The following is a 17048-nucleotide window of genomic DNA, read 5'->3' as shown; positions in this document are numbered from 1 at the left end:
ATCGTTATGCATTTTAAGTGCGACTAAAATGTGGATTTCGATGCCACTAAACATAGAACTCTAAAATACAGGTAACATCTCAAGTGGATGGGGTGCTCAGATATGACTGCTTCGTGTTAGCATGCATGAAATCTAGCACAGGGTCAGAGTAGGGCTAGAGGAAAAGGGGAGTCCATATAAAGATTCTTAAGAGTGCAGGTGGGCGCCTGGGTGGCTCAGTGGGTTGAGCCGCTGCCTTCGGCTCGGGTCATGATCCCAGGGTCCTGGGATCGAGTCCCGCGTCGGGCTCTCTGCTCAGCGGGGAGCCCGCTTCTACCCTGCTCCCTCTCTCTCTCTCTGCCTGCCTCTCTGCCTACTTGTGATCTCTATCTGTCAAATAAATAAATAAAATCTTAAAAAAAAAAAAAGTGCAGGTTGGTGTCTAGATGGAGCCAGAGGTGTTTGCAAAGGAAGCCGCTCCTGTTGGGGGCCAGGCTGATAGCCTCTGCCTTTCACACCAGCTGTGGGCTCTGGGCTCAGTCTGCCCCGTCCTGTCCATCTCATGCCCCACTACACACCCACACTTACACTCACACATACGTGCAAACCCATGCACACACACGGGCGCACTGCTTTCCCCTGCTGCGCCAAAGCCTAAGGAGGCATGGTGGAGAATCTATTTGTGAAAGGAATGCAGGGGAGCCCCGCCCTCCAGCAGGAGTACCACCGGCTTCCCGCCACTCTGGCTTTCCCTCTTAAACGGAAGCTCCTGCAGACTCCCTGCCCACCGTGTACCCGCCGCTTCCCACCAGGCGCAGGGCCGCAAGCTGGGTGGGTCGTGAGCCTGGTGGGACTGTCAGCTGGCAGGTCCTCGGAAACCCGGAGGCGGCCTTGCGGTGGAGCCCTGAGCCCGGGGAGGCAGCTGGAGACGTGGGGGCGTCCAGAGGCATCACAGGGGAGACACGACCAAAAGCAGGCATAGGGAGAAGTGGGCAGCCGCGGAAGGTTTTATTTCTAAAGAAGGGCTCTCGGGGGCTCTGTCCAGCCGGCATGGATGGCTTCACTGCTGGTGTGTAGGTGACGGTGACCTGCAGTGGAGACGTGGGATAAAGACATGACAGGCCTCCTTCCCTGGCACCTCTCTCCCTCCCTCTCCACCTTATTCCCCTCTCCCCACCTCTCTCCCTCCCTCTCCACTTCTCTCCACCCCGGCCCCTCTCCCCATCTCACCCTTGCCCCGTGTCACGAGGCGGGGCCTCCCTCCTCAGCGGGCGCGCACAGGACCTCAAGGCCGCCGTCTGGGGCGCGCGCGCAGGGCTGTGCGGTCGCGGTCCGGTCGAGGCGCCCCCACCTCCCCGAGGGCGCGGCGTCTGGGGTCCCGGGCGCGCCCGCGCTCTCCTGGGTGGGCTGCCTGCGCTCCGGGAAGCAGAAGCTGCACGTCTCCACCGGCTCTGGCGGCGTGCCCGCGGCGCTTCCAGCTTCCATCCAGAGATCTGTGGGACGGGGAGAAGGCGATGGCGTTGGCTTTGGCCTTGGCCCCGGCCCCGACTCCTCCTCTACCGCCCTGTACCGAGGGGACAAGCGGCCAGGCTGTAGAGTTCCCGCAGACGGTAAACTGCCCTGCCCGGCCGCGCCCCGCGCGCAGCGCCCCCTCCTGGCGCCAGGGCCAGCTCCCCTTCTGCTGGGCAGCCTGGCTGACCTCCCCCTACCCGCCCCCCCCACCCCTACCAAACCCCCAGGGGGACCGCCTTTTCCAGGTTTCAGCCCTGGAAGCCCTGCGCCCCTGCCAACCCCCCTGGCCATCACCCCACACCTACCCTTCCTCAGGTGCCTCATCTCTGGTCTTGATGTTGAACCTGATTTCACCAAGACAGGAGAAGTGCCGCAGGGAGGTTCCCCCTGGGCTTTCTCAGGAAGGGCCCGCAACACTCTCTCCCCGGGGGATGGCCTGCAGTGGGTCCCACAGCAGTGGGAGTGTGCGGCCCACTTCTCGCTCACCCTTGGAGGACTTGGCCTGGGTCCGACATGGTGCTGCGGAGGGCTGGCAGGAAAACTGGTCCCCTCTCCTCTTGAGGAAGCAGGCCACGGCCAGGAGGAAGCAGCAGACAATCGCACACAGGCAGAGCCCCAGCGTGCTGTAGACCAGGGCCAACTGGTCGGCGCTCAGCTTCAGCCCTGGGGGTGCCCCAAAACAGATGTGAGGCCCTGAGATCTGGAGAGGCCCTTAACTGCCTAGGGCCCTTCTCTGAAGTGTCTCCTCTTTCTTTTCCCTCGGGCCCAGGCAAGCCACGTGGCCAACCACATGCCCCCGGACAGAGCCCCCAGCCCCAGCGTGCTGTCCATCTGTCTGGTTCCTGGAGAAGCTAGTTCCCTTCCTCACCCTGAGGCTTGGCTGGTGTGGACCCTTCTCTGGACTTTGGAGGAAATCAGCCGCCTGGACCCCAGTCTGGGTCCAGGCCTGGCCTGTCTCCCGAGAGCTCAGAGCTGGGCACCTTTGGGGCGGCCCTAGGACATAGGCTGGGACAGTAACAGAGCTGGATGGATACGTGACCAGACAATAATCCTGTCCTGACCTGGGCTTTCCTCTGAGAGGGGGCCTTCCTAGGGAAGCGTGCTTGGAGAGGGAGACGGGTCCAGTTGCTTCTGAGGCTGGAATAGCAAAGCAGGGGGCCCTGGGGAATGGGGGTGCTGGTCACTCCACTTCTCAGGGGCTCGAGCCTCTGGTTTGGATGCGAAAGGAAGACTCAGCCCTGAACCAAAGCGCTGCCCTTGACATTTCTCCTGGATCCTGGTATCAGGACCCTCTCTAGGCCTTAGGAAGGACAGAGGTGGTCCACCATGGGTGGTCCACCCATGGAACCCTTATACGGCAGCACTTCCGGGAGCATCTTCTCTAATTCCCTGTTCCTGTCAAGGTGGATGGACTACCCGGCCTTCAGATCTTAAGATAGAGCTCGTATGACATCACATTCCTCATTCTAAAGGGTGCAGCTTGATGGGTTTGCGTATATTCACAAGGTCATGCAAGCGTCGCTGCCATCTGATTAGGAGACGTTTCCGCCACTGTGTACTCACAGGCCAGCAGTCACTCACATCTCCCCTGCCCCAGCCCCTGGCACCACGGCTCTCCCCTTTGTCTCTAGGATGTGCCTATTCTGGACCTTTCCCGTGAATGGAATCATACAGTATGTGTCTGGCTTCTTGAGCTGAGTGTGATTTCAGGGCCGATTCACACCGTCCGGCGTGTCGGGATTTCACTCCTTTCTACAGCCCAAGAATGTTCCATTGTAAGGTCATAACCCATGTTTCTCCGTTCCTCTGCCCACGGACGTTTGGGCTGTTGCCGAGTTTTACTGTTGTGAATAGGGCTGCTGTGAACGTTTGCGGACAAGTTTTCGTGGGGACGCATGTTTTCGGTTTTCCGCTGTAAGTCTGGAGTGGAATCTCTCAGTCAGGTGGAAATTCTCTGGGTTTTTTGAGGACCTTCCAGACTGTCTTCCGCAGGGGCTGCCCCATTTGACGCTCCATTTTGCAGGTGACAAAACAGATTTAAAGTCCCTCTGTTCCCAGTCATAGCTGTCCCTGGGAGCAGGTGTGATGGACTCAGGGCCGGTGCTCAGGGCTGGCCACACGGAGGCAACGAGGACATCGCCCCTGACACGCTCCTCAGAGTCACAAGTTTCATAAAGTGACAGGGCTGGCAGGTGCCACCCTGACACTTATAGGGGGAGGCCAGGCAGTTACAGAGGCAGACTGGGTGCTCTGGGCGGCCCTGTCCCTCTTGTCCCTTCCCTGGAGCTCAGGGAGGCCCAGAGGAGGGGGGAAACTCTCCAAGTATGTTTCCCCAGGAAGGCCCCCTCTTGGAGGAAAACCCAGGTCAGGACAGGATTACTGTCTGGTCATGTATCCATCCAGCTCTGGTACTGTCCCAGCCTATGTCCTATGGCAAGAGCAGATGCCAGACACAAGGGCCCCCCAGTGGGCACCCTCTGTCAGTGCTGCAGGTCTGGAGACTGAGGTCCTCAGGGACAAGAGGAAAAGGGCATAGGACAGAACTGGGCGACCGTCCGCATTTCCCAGCTCCCGGATCTTTCTGTCTGTCTACCTGCTGCTACTTGCCTTTGGGACACTAAGACAGCCTCGTCCGGCTGGGTGCACAGGGGAGAGGCCGGCGGCCTGCATTCACGTCAGGGACCAAACACCCAGCCGCCAGAATGCGAAGCACCAAATGACAGAGTCGAACATCTGCACAGTTCAGATGTTCTCAGTGCCATTTCTTCCACTCAGACCTGATGGCCAGTGTTCACGGATGGTCCCCACAGAGCCACCTCCCCACAGCTCCCCCCCACATCAGGCTGGGCCGGGCCTCCCTGAGGCGGGAGAGCCATGTGCGCCCTCGGAAGGCCAAGGAGCCCCTGCTTCTGCTCTCCTGGGAGCCCCCTGGCCACCGCACGAGGAGGCCGGCTGAGAGGGCAGTGGAGGCCCCCATGGAGATGCCACTGCAGAGGGTGGGCGCTGAGACTGAGGGAGGGGCAGGGCGTGGCCACCCCAGCATCAGAGCCTCCAGGTGACTCCATCCCCCTGCCCCCATCTGTTTGAGGCTGCACAGACACCCCAAGCAGACGCCAGACCTGCCCAGCTGCGCCCAGGAACCCACAGAACCCAGCGAGATAATGAAGGGGTTATTTGTAGGCTGCTAAGTTTTCAGTGGCTTTCGGAGGCCACAGTAAACACCCGGACTGTGCTCCTGAGTGGTGGAGGGGCTGTTCCAGCTGCTCTTCGCCCCTCTGCCCCCACCAGCCATCTGAGGCTTCCTGGGGGCAAGGGGACCAGCTCGTGCTGGTGACCAGCCCCCCGGACATGCTTTACAGGGCCCCTGACCCAGGAAGGGAAGAGCGGATTAAAAGTACAGGGGTCCCCTCCCACCTGACTCACAAGAGCACCTTGTTTGGGGAGACACGTTTGAGGGCTGGAACCAGCTACCAATGTGGAAAACACACTTTCCTGATGTCTGTGGATTTGCTGACTTCACCTCCTGGCCACATCCCACCCCGCCACACACAGATGGTCCCTGGAGCCTTGTCCAGAGCAGCGGAAGCCTGGGACGGTCTCAGACGGACCGAACCCCAGGAGGTACGTTGCGAAAGTGGGAGGTGGGCACTTTGGAGGCCAGCGGTGCTGTGAACCACGTAAGGAGCTGTAGCCGGGCCTTAGGTAAGGAAAGTGGGGAAGTTGGTCCCACACCCAGTGCAGAGCCCAGCACGGGGCTCAATCTCACCACCCTGACATCACGACCTGAGCTGAGATCAAGAGTCCGAGGTTCAACTGACCGAGCCACTCAGGCGTCCTCCTCCTTCTTTTTAAAAATGATTTGTGTGTGTCATCTACTTAAACAGGAAAACAGCTGAAGCTGCTCTGGTCACCCACAGGTCCAAAGAGCCATGTAAAAGGCCGACCAGAAGGATGGGGTCGGGGCAGGGTTGGGGTGGGGAGTGGGGGGGGGGTGTCATACATTCCCAGCCGCTGGCAGGCCCACTGATGAGACAGCTGTCCCTTGCTGCCTTCTGCACCACCCGGATGGGCCGTAGCATTGGGTCTGGCAGCAGAGAGCATCAAGTCTCCTGGGCGTGGAAGGTGTGTGTGTGCCCTTCTCTGCTCTCCTTTGGTCAATCATAAAGTTCTCTTGGGTCACGACCTCAGAAGTCACCTTCTGTTGGCCCTCAGTGACCTGGCCCTCTCAGGAAAGAGAGGTCTTTCCCCATAGTTCTCTGTCTGCTGACCTCAGGAGAAAAGGGGCACAGTCAAAAGTTTTTGCGAGAAAAAAGGTTGCATTTTCTGTCCTTGTCCAAAGATCAAGTCCTGGGCACAGCCGCCGCAGGTGCAGTTCCCGAGAACCACCGCCAGAGGGCAGCGCACATGGCTTCCGGCGGCTTGGGAGCCAGGCTGGCCGCAGTCCAGGGACAGTTTATTTCCAGACTGGTTTTTGTTTTTGTTTTTTGTTTTACTGTCTTCAAAGCCATCTCATATCTAAAAACAGAACTTCCCCAGACTGCTGCGGTCCCCGGCTCAGGCTCAGGCTGGCCAGGTGGTCGGGGTTATGACTCGCCACTTTGAGGCAGAGGGATGTGTGGTGGCCCTGGGACGAATGTCCACCTTGAGACGGGGTTTCCTGCAGTGAGTGTGAGTCTCATTCTCCCGTCACTGCGAGCCTACAGATGTCTGTATCTGTGGGCCTTTCCCATAGACATCCCCACCGTGGGGTCTGTGCGTGCTTGTGTGTGTGACATTTGGCTGCCTTTTGGGGAGACGAGTTTGGGAAAGGATGGGGGGCATCCCCTACTCCACTCCCCACCCCCATCGGGGTCTGGGGTCCCGGAGTCCCCCTTCTTTCTGGTGCCACCTCCTCCTGCTGGTGGATGGGCAGCGGGGCACGAGGGATGACTCCCTCCCAGCCTCACCCCTGCTCCGGTTCAGCCTCCCTCTCCCTGGCCCCTGGGTCAGGCCCCCTGGCCTTTCTGTTTGCTCAAGCCTCTCTGGTTAACAAAGGAAGCCCCATTCCACCCCTGGGTCCCCTCCAGCCACGATCTGTTCCTCCCCTCCCTTCTCAGCCTGATTTTTAAGACCAACCTCAGGGCCACCCTGTCTATATTCAGGTCCCACACATAAGGAACACTTGAGCAACTCCTGAGACAAAAGCGTGGTCCTCCGGGACCCCGAAATGCTGACCGCTGGCTGTTATGGACCTCACCCCCAGTGAGAACACGGCTGTTTCCCACCTGCACACATGACCTGCAGGTTGAGGAATCTCTTCCTTAAATGCCTGTTGTGCTTCCCATTTGCCGAGCCCATGTTCCCGCCGGGACCACCCTGTGCCTTTTCTCCCTGGGGTGCTTGTACCCCAAAGCTCGGTGTTCTCCCACCATGCTGGACGCCACTGCCCCCCGGGTCCTGCATATCCTCATCTCCTCTGCCTTCAGTCCTCCTGCCTGTGACCTTCATGGGAGGCTCAGCGCTCTGGGCCATAGCATCCTAAGCCACTCAGTGAACACAGGGGGCCCTGGAGGACAGCCTGTGCTTCCGGACCCCACTCTGCTTCTTGTGTTCCCATCTGGTGGAATTAGGTTAAAACGGACTAGGGGATGCTGAAGGCCTGATAAAGGATAGTACGCATGAGACGGAGAGGGAGAGGTCTGGCTTCTTGGCCTCAGGAACAGTAAGAGAGGGACTCCTTGCCCTGCCCCCCGCCATTTCCTTAGGTCAGGACTGCCTTCACCTACGGACACCTGAAAATGGCCCTTCAGAGGGTCCTCTGGCCTCTTTGTGGCCAGATCTGCTGGACATCTGCAACCTTCTCTGTGCTGGGACCTATTCCTTCCAGAACTTTCTTCCTTATTTGCTTTTGTGGACATAAAGCCCCTGGGTTCAGCTCTGACCTCCTACTGCTCCTTTCCAGTGTGTCTTCGGGACCCTCTCTGACCCCTCAGAGGCAGACCCTCCCCCTTCTACCACCCATAGAGTTTCCCTCTCAGTCCTTTTTCTGTGCACACCTCCTGGGTCCCTGGGGCATCTTTTCCGTTCTTGGAAATATAGCTGCTACCCCATAAGCCCACAAATCCAAGTTCTCTAGTGAAATGCTCCCCAGACGTCTGGACCTATGTTGGGGTCCTGGCTTCCCCCGAGGCTGGTATCACACTCCCATGCGAGAACCAACTTGGAGCTCTTGGTCCTTCTGGTTCTCCCTCCCTTGACCCTGGTTCCTTCCCTCCCCCCAAAGAAGTGCCCTCTCATAACCAACTATGACCTTATTTGCGAAAAAAAAAAAAAAAAAAAAAAAAAAAAACCCCAAAAAACAAAAAAACCCAACTTTGTGTATTTAAGTTAAGGATCTCAAAAAGAGATCATCTGGATTAGGGTGGGCACTAAATTCAGTGACAAGCGCCCTTACAGGAGAAGGAGAGAAGACGGACACACAGCCAGGCTGCGTGAAGATGGACGCAGAGACTTGAGGGCGGCCACCACAGACTAAGGCGGTCCTGGGGCCACCAGAAGCGGGATGGGACAAGGAAAGAGCCTCCCCGAGAGCCTTGGGGGGAGCTCAGGCCTGCCTACTCCTGGATATCAGCTTTCTGGCCTCCAGAACGGTGAGAGAGGACATTCGTGTGGTTTTAAGCTCCCAGTTCATGGCACGGTATTAGAGCAGCTGCGGGAAGCTAACACGGCCAACCCTGGATGGGACCTACCTTCCGCTCTTCCCGACCTACGAGGCCCCGTGCCCCCAAATCTCAGAGCCATTGAGGCCTCAGGAGAGCCCGTGAGGTCGGTGCTGTCATGATCATTACAGGTGGGGACGGGTAGGCCCAAGTGGTCCACAAGCTTCCCCCGATCACCCAGGGAGATGGGCTGGCATCCAGGAACCGGCAGGCTGGGGGGCGGGGCCTGCTCCCAACACACCCGGAGCACTTAAACTGCGACCCAGGGGGCCCCTGGATAGACTCTGAGTGCTCTGTGGACTTGGATAAGAAAGGCATGCTTTCAGCTTCACTGACAGCCCATTGAGGTTCAGCCTTTCCTTCCCCTGTACGCGGAGACCACAGCCCCAAGTGGCGTGAGCAGGACTGTGGCTTTGTCCATGGCACAGTGCGGGGTATCTGCGCAGCCCACGCGGTCGCTCCCGGCAGCCTGCACTGTCCACCTGCGCTCCTCGGGGGCTGGAGGTCCGCTGTCCCCCATCCCACCACTCCGTCATGCCATCTGAAGCTTTCACAGAGAAGCACTGAGATTCATCCCGACCTTCCAGTTTGCACAATACTTTGGTAATCCTTTGATTTAATATTTACTTTGATCTCATGTTTTGAGATGCTACTGAGAATCATGTCTCAGCATCCTTGGTTTCTCTGTAACCCTATGTGCTTTGCTGGATGCACTTCTAGAATTATTCGCGGAAGGGCTCCCCTGGTGCTGGTCATCCTAGAACCTGAGCGGCCCTGCTGTGCTCATCTCCTCCGTGGCTGTCCACACCCAGGGCCTTTGCAGCCCACCCAGCCTGTGCACGGACACCGCCCCTTGAGGACCATCTGGGTCCTTGTCATCGGTGGCCTCCTTTGTTGCCAGAAACAGGCTCTCGGGGCCCCTGCTGCCTTTGCCAGTGTTCACCCTTCAGGGGTTGGGGATCCCCCTGCAGCCCAGTCCGTACCCTCTCGTCGGTGGCTGCCTCTGCCTCCAGGAGCGCATCAGTGGCCCCAGCCTGGCTGATAGGGCCATCTGATCCCCTCTCAGGGCCCTGGGATGCTCCGCTGCTCCCCCTGCCCATGACTCTGGTGCCCACTTTCCCTTCCCGAGAAGTCTGTTCAGGGAGAAGCAGACACTCTCTCCACCTAGCTCACCCCTGTGCATCTCCCTGGCACTAACAGCCAGACTCCGAATGTTGACCTGGAGCTCCCCACTCTGGCCCACAATGGGGCAAGCTGACTGGAAAGACCAGGGGCTCGAGCCTCTGGAAGATTCTAACCACGCATGTTCCCCTGCACTGGGGACCTCTTGCCCCGGCCACGAAGCCCCAGGCAGGCTCCCTCCCCTTGCTCTCAGGCCATTGTCACTGCAGCCTCACCGGGTACACTCTTGGTCCGTGTGTAGTATCATCAATTTCAATAGCCAAAGGGTTCATACTTTCGGCGGGGGGTCCCTCCTGCTTCGGCAGAGTGACCACCACGTCCCACCCGAGGCTAGGAACCCCTGACGCAGGGACTTAGTGTCAGTCTCCTCGGATTTGCCTTGTAGCACAAACCTCTTGTCCCCCCTTCATGGCACAGCAACCTGACTCCTCAGAGCATCTGTATATGCTGTTCCCTCTGCCTGGAAAGCCCTTTCCCCACCTTGTCTCTTACACACAGTTTCCTTTGTCATGAGCAGTTACGTAGGCTTGGTGGGCACTCATAGACCCTGACGAGCATTCTCTTATAATCTTCACAAGTCCATGAAGATACATGATCTCATTCGCACAGAATCAAGGCTCAGAGAGGTTAAGTAACTTGCTCAAGGTCACACAGTGGGGGCTGGAATCAGGGACTGGCTCCATGGCCTCCACCATTACCCTAGTCTGCCTTGCCTCCCGTCACACCCCTGGCTGGGTTGTGTTGCCACCACACACTGAGATTAATGTCTCATTTGCCCAAGTCGGGCATTGTCTGTCTCTCCCATTAGACCGCAGCTTCTGTGGGGTCAGGGACAGGATTTGTTTGGTTTTGCCGCCTTGCCAACGTGCAGCAAACCCTCACAGTTATGCGTCCGATGAAGGAATGAAGTCTGGAAGGACTGCAGAAAGAGCTGGGGTAGGGTTGGGGGGGCTCTGGCAGGGATGTGGACTTAGCAGGGGGATTGCAGGATTTAGGAGCCCACGAGGGGGCCGGGATCACATCAGCTTCACCCCCAGCAGCAGCCAGAGGCAGCCTGGTCCCATGGCGTCCCCCAGACCATGCTCTCCAACAGGTCCCCACCTGGCCTTCCAGGGGTGTGGCCCTGGGACTGCTTCTGGTCCACACCAAGCGCAGCCTCTGCCGCACCAGCACACCAGGGGTCGAGGACAATGGACCAAAGCCCCAGACCTCTGGGGAGACTCAGACCACAGCCACGCCATCACTAAGCCATGGAGTCCCTGGGAAGGCGTGCGGTGTCCCTGGCTATGCTGTGGTAGGAATGGGACAGCGAATGCCGCGGGCTCAGGCATGACCTGCCCTGTTAACCCCCCTGGCCCCCTCCATGTCCTTACACACCCCCATGCAGGGGGTGTAGGCTTGGAGCCAACATGAGGCTCCCGGATTCCACCCGCTGCCCTCCAGGGATGAGCCTGACTGGGAGTTGCAAACAGCAATAGCTAATCATGTCCCACGGGTCGCAGGTTACCCTCAAGAAGTGACATCCCATGAACGCCTCTCTGGGTCTTTTGCTCCTGCAGAGCAGATAAACTTTGGGACCCATCGACTTGGCCTGAATTCCAGCTTAGCATCGCTCATGCACTCACTTACACCTCTCAGCAAGTCCACCTTCTTTTCCTCCTGGATTCTTCTGGCCCACAGACTTCTAAATATTTTGACCTAAATTTTTTTCTATCCTGTGATGACCCTCCTCTGCCTTCTGGCCATTTGTCTGGACTTTGGACGTCCTGCTTTGCAGACCGTCGTTGTCTAGGCCTGGAACCTGGCCTTCCACCCACTATGACCCTCAGACACCATCAGGCCAACCTCAGAGGGCTTACCTGGGCCTGCCTCTGAGCCTCTGTGCTCTGTTCCCTGGTACCTTCCCAAGTCATCTGACCTGGTTTCAGCTTCCCCAGACCGCTGTCTCTTGAGCTCTGGTGAGAGGTTCACGTGGCTCCTGAACTTGTTCTCACAGAAGTATGTGCACTGCTTGGGGTGACGTCCACAGACGGAAGCACAGCTGATGCAGTCCTTCAGGAGCTGATCATAGTACCTGCCTTCCTCCTTGCGGCAACTGAGTGACTCTGGGAGGCAGAAGTGAGTGATGTTATCAGATGAGAGAGATCTGCAGGCCCTGTGAAGCTGGCCTTCAAGGGCATCACAGTTTAAAAAAAAAAAAAATCACAGTTCAATTCTCCAAAGGTAATTCCAGAGTAATGCAAGTCCTTTCCCAATATGTAAATGGAAGGCTATTCATTGTCCTCTAAGTGCTGTTTTAGCTGCAATATATACTTTGAAATGTAGTATTTTTCCTATACGATTTACAACATTTTTACTTTTCATTATTACTGCTTCTTTGACCTATAGATCATTTGAAAGTGCATTTCTTGTTTTCTAAACATATAAGAATTTTCCAGTTATCTTTTAAAATTGAAATCTAGGTTATTACATTATCACGTAAGTTCTTTACTTGCATTTTTCAAACTTCATAAAGGAAAAACATTGTTCATATTAAAATAAGGATTGGAGGAGGAAGCCAGCAACCACCTTGGCAGCTTGAGGGAGGAGGTTGGAAGAAAGATGGGAAAGCTCGCACTAATACTGTTTCTTCTGTCTTAATGAATGAGAATTATACGAACTTAAACAGACATCAGTGCCAAGGAGCAGAAGCCAGGCACACTAAAGCCCAATCATACTTCGTTAAGAGAGCAATTTTGAGTGCCTAACAGAAATCTATACTTTCACAGGGCAAGCTTCCCTTGTCTTTAAAATAAGATTCTATTTATATGAAAATGCGACTCACATAGGGGATTTTAAGGGCACATTTCAGAGGCAGTGCAAGATAGAGGGTAAGAACATAGCCTTTAAGGCCAAACAGATTTGAGAGCATCCCTAGTCTACAGGTTGTCCAAGACAAAAGTTGATTTCTTAAAGTTACCGTGAGGATTTGAAGTTCCTGGCCCAGTATCTGACACATAATGAGTAAATGCTGGGTTAATGGAAGGTTTGAGTAGAATATTCCTTTGTGCCTCTTTGAAACACAAAGACACAAACTCTTATGTCTTTAAAAGAGTAGAGGAAAAGACCAGGAAGCTGATAAAACTGGGACCTCAGGGAAAACTCAGATGGGATCAGTGATCTCTTCCTGCCCTGGCTCTGCCCCAGGGTTCTACTAAGCCATATAGGACCACTGCCATTGCCACTCATGAGACAGAGTTGACAGGATGACAGTGGTGTTTCCAGGGTTTTATGTGTGACCGCCTTCCCTCCTCAGGCCTCCAGTGTGGCTGTTGCAGGTGGTGTTTGAGTTTCCCAGACCACCAACCCTCATTGCCCAACCTCATAAACTTCCCTTCTGGGCTTTGATATTTCCTGTTGTGTTTTTCCAGCTCCATGCCTTTGCCCACACTGGTCCTTCTTCCGGGAGTGCCCTGCCCTGCCCCATCTACAAACTCTAAACAATTTATCTCAGGTGGCATCTACTCCAAGAATACTTCCCATCAGCCAGAAGTGATCTTTCCTAACGGTAGCATTTTATGACACTTTATCTTTCTCATTTGAAATGTAGTTATTTCTTCCATTAGATGATAACTCCCTTGAAGAATCATGTCAGTTTCCTATTTTCTTTTTCTTTTTTTTCTTTAAAGATTTATTTATTTGACAGATAGAGATCACAAGTAGGCAGAGAGGCAGGCAGAGAGAGAGAGAGGAGGAAGCAGGCTCCCAGCCAAGCAGAGAGCCCGATGCGGGGCTCGATCCCAGGACCCTGGGATCATGACCTGAGCTGAAGGCAGAGGCTTTAACCCGCTGAGCCACCCAGGCGCCCCTCCTATTTTCAAGAAGCTAGAGAGTTCCATGAATATTTGTGGAGTTATAAAATGAATATTCTACTTCATTAGTGGATAGTGGAGATACTCTCAGTCAGTTAAGTGTCTGCCTTTGGCTCAGACCATGATCCCGGGGTCCTGGGATTGAGCCCTGCATCAGCTCTCTGCTCAGCAGGGAGTCTGCTTCTCTCTCTCCTACTACCTCTGTGCTCTCTCACCCTCTCTCAAAGAAATACAATCTTTAAAATAAAATAAAATACACAAGCAAGACAATGGCTGGGGAATAAAAAGGCAAAAATTTTAACACTAATAATGGGTAGATAGGAACTTATTATTTTATCTTCTCTGTGATAATTCCTATAATAAAAAGTTTCAAAAGACAATCAGAACAGAGAATGACAAAGGAGGTCCTCATTTTTATTGGGCAGTCAGATAAGACCTCTGACATTTGTCTTCAGACCTGAAGGTTGAGTAGGAGGGAGCTGAGGAACTATAACAGGGAAATGCATTCCAAGCATAAGGTACAACATGTGCAAAGACCCTGAGGCAGGAAAAAACAGCATGTTCAAGAAGCTGCAAGGAGATCAGTGTGACCAGAGCAGAAAGACTGAGGGGTAAAGGGATGCCACATTGTACATCTCCTTTCATGACCTCCTTCTCAGCCACCCAAGTGCAATGGGATCTGAGGGACCTCTGGGTGGGGGAAGGGGTGACCCAGCCCATGACACTTGAGCCCCAGAACTCACTGCAGAATGCTGCACACGTGCGTGGAAACTGATGGCTGCAAATAGGTTTGCAGGAGAGGCAGATGTTCAGCAGAGAATCCCAGTACTGTTCTTCAGGGCAGAGCTCCATGGCCATCCCCCTTCACAAGCCCTGTGGAGCTGAGAGGAAAGGAGCGTGAGGGCAGCTGGCATCCTGCTGCAGGTCAGAACCCAGACAGCCACTCCCACTCACATTCCTACTCTCTGTCTCAGCAAGCAGAGGGAACCAGACAAAGCTAGCTTCCAACCCCAACTGCACTTGCTGGGTGACCTGCGGCAGCCATCTCACTTCCTTGAGCCTCAGTTTCCCCATTTGTGATATGCCTGTTCTGAGGCTCCCTCTCTCACAACATCTGTGCCTTTCTCAGCCCTGTTCTTTGCCCTCTTAAATGTTCCTATTTCTACCACAGTACCTTTGCACAAAATGCTGTTCTCTTTGCACAAAATGCTCCTCCACTGGTTATTTTCTCCTGATCCTTTTGACCACTGTTTAAATTTTGTTTCCTCAGAAAATCTCAATTCTCTTCTCAGATTACGACATGCCCCCTTTTGTGAACAGTGATGTGCCCCTTACTTGTCACTGTTTTCACTTCATTTTTATAAGTGTGACTATTGGATACTGTCTCCCCCAATTAACTGTGAGCATCTGCAGGCAAGAACCCTTAACTTTTTTTTCATCCGGGGTCCTCAGAACCAGGACAGAGTTGGTGCTCATTAACTGAATAAAAAGAAAAGCAGATCTAGCCAGTGTCTAGCAAACAGCAAGCATTCAATAAATATCTATTTCTTTCCCTTTTTCATTTTGACTGAGGTGTGAAACAACACAATGATGTGTGCAAAGTGCACACACCTGAAGTGTACAGCGTGATGAATTTTTCCATACGTACACACTGGGTCACTACAACCCACATCAAGGTACAAGGTATAGACATTTCTTGCACCCTAAAGACTCCCTTGGATTGCCTTCCATCTAATACTTTCAGAGGTTACTTCTACTCTGATTTTTTTTTTTAAAGAATTTCAGCCATTAATTTTTTTTTTAAGATTTTATTTATTTATTTGACAGACAGAGATCACAAGTAGGCAGAGAGAGAGAGGAAGGGAAGCAGGCTCTCCACCAAGGAGGGAGCCTGATGCGGGGCTCGATCCCAGGACGCTGGGATCAAGACCTGAGCCGAAGGCAGAGGCTTTAACACACTGAGCCACCCAGGTGCCCCTCAGCCATTAATTTTTTTAAAAGATTTTATTTATTTATTTGACAGACAGAGATCAAGTAGACAGAGAAGCAGGCAGAGAAAGAGAGGGGGAAGCAGGCTCCCTGCTGAGCAGAGAGCACAATGCGGGGCTCGATCCCAGGACCCTGAGATCATGACCTGAGCGGAAGGCAGAGGCTTTAACCCACTGAGCCATCCAGGTGCCCCTCTACTCTGATTTTTGTCACTGTAGGTTGTTAATATTGCCCATTCTTGAACTTCTGTGTCTGGTTTTGTGGCTCTACAAGGTATCCGAGACACATCTCTGTCGAGGCTCTGTCATTTATTTTGTATTGCTGAGTCTTCCATTATATGAATGAATGTAGAAAAGACAACTTTTCTACAATTTTCTGCCTGATTTCATGATATTAGCTTCACCAACAGTGTCTCCTTTTAAACATTTTGCAGGTCTGTTTGTTTACTCTTTAATGAAAGAAAGCCGAGAAGAGACTGGTGGTTTCTGGTTTAATGTGGCAGCTTAAACACAGGGGCTTATCTTCCTTCCCTCTTGAAACCCTACTAAAAGGACAAGAAAAAGATATTCGTTCTTAAAGAGAAAGACAATGGATGGGGTGTCTGGGTGGCTCAGTGGGTTAAGCCTCTGCTTCCGGTTCAGGTCATGATCTCGGATCCTAGGATCGAGCCCCACATCGGGCTTTCTGTTCAGCCAGAAGACTGCTTCCTCCTCTCTCTCTCTGCCTGCCTCTCTGCCTACTTGTGATCTCTCTCTGCGTTAAATAAATAAATAAAATCTTTAAATAAAGAGAGAGAGAGAGAGAAAGAGAATGGAAAAAAGTTACTGCAGCAGGGGACAGATGTGAGCAACATCTTTGGGCTACAGAAAGCATGTGAACTGGGACTGATTTCAGATAAAGATCTTTCTCCTCTGATGCCCACAGGGAAAAAGAAGATGATTTGAGTCACAGAACCCTAGGAAGTCTCTGGAATTGGATGCACCAAATAACTCTGACAGTTGGGGGTGGGAAGGCAAAACAATGAAAGAAAGACTGGTTGGAAATTTATATAAAGAATGCTTGAGGGGCGCCTGGGTTGCTCAGTGGGTTAAAGCCTCTGCCTTTGGCTCAGGTCATGATCTCAGGGTCCTGGGATGGAGCCCCGCATCGGGCTCTCTGCTCAGCAGGGAGCCTGCTTCCCTGTATCTCTCTGCCTGCCTCTCTGCCTACTTGTGATCTCTGTCAAATAAATAAATAAAATCTTTAAAAAGAAAAAAAAGAAGGCTTGACCGTAGCCAGATCCCATCCCCAGACAGGTAACGGCCTCTTGACAACCCAAGCAAAAGATGAGTGGTCTTCTCCGACATAGTTGAGGGTAGCCATAAGGTCTACTCTCTCCAAAACACAACCTAAGGAGTGCTGTGACCAGATTTTTAAAAATATCTCCTTCCCCATCCTGCAACTGACAGGAAAGCAGCAGACTCTGGAAAAACTGATCCAAAGGAAAATACCTAAAGGCACTGACTAGGAGATTCTCTCTAGAAAATGACCAAGTTTGCTGCTTGACCATCTGAGAGCAAAGCTTCTACATTAACAACCTCATTTGTTTACCCAGAACTTCTGATCAGCTGTTTCTGCCTCAGTCTAAGTTGTGAACCAAGAACCAACCACATGTCACCTGATACTGGAGCACTCCCTCTACATGGAAGAGAATTCGAACGAAGCCAAACAAAGCGGGCAGGAAGAACATTGCTGGGAGCCAAGAAAGAAAATGCAGAGAATAGAAGAAAATTAAAAGGTGACAACAGCAACAACTGATATCCTCAGAAAGATAGGAGAATTTTTACATTCATGAAAA

The 17048-nt window shown here is 53.5% G+C and overlaps 1 protein-coding gene across 1 annotated transcript in view; it reads right to left on the bottom strand.

Moving 5' to 3' along the window:
- Positions 1-958: 958 nt before the first annotated feature.
- The window catches only part of TNFRSF13B (TNF receptor superfamily member 13B), a 35527-nt gene continuing 19437 nt past the window's right edge, over positions 959-17048 (bottom strand). The window contains exons 2-6 of the mRNA XM_045984325.1: positions 13966-14103; positions 11231-11476; positions 1978-2154; positions 1210-1472; positions 959-1067 (exon numbers count right to left, since the gene is read on the bottom strand). Of these exons, the coding sequence (XP_045840281.1) occupies positions 1222-1472; positions 1978-2154; positions 11231-11476; positions 13966-14080 (789 nt within the window). The 5' untranslated portion in view covers positions 14081-14103 and the 3' untranslated portion in view covers positions 959-1067; positions 1210-1221. The remainder of the gene's footprint in view (positions 1068-1209; positions 1473-1977; positions 2155-11230; positions 11477-13965; positions 14104-17048) is intronic.

Source organism: Meles meles, chromosome 18 (assembly GCF_922984935.1).
Source record: "Meles meles chromosome 18, mMelMel3.1 paternal haplotype, whole genome shotgun sequence".
In the NCBI taxonomy this organism is placed as follows: Eukaryota; Metazoa; Chordata; class Mammalia; order Carnivora; family Mustelidae; genus Meles; species Meles meles.
This window is presented reverse-complemented; position numbering and strand designations above follow the sequence as displayed.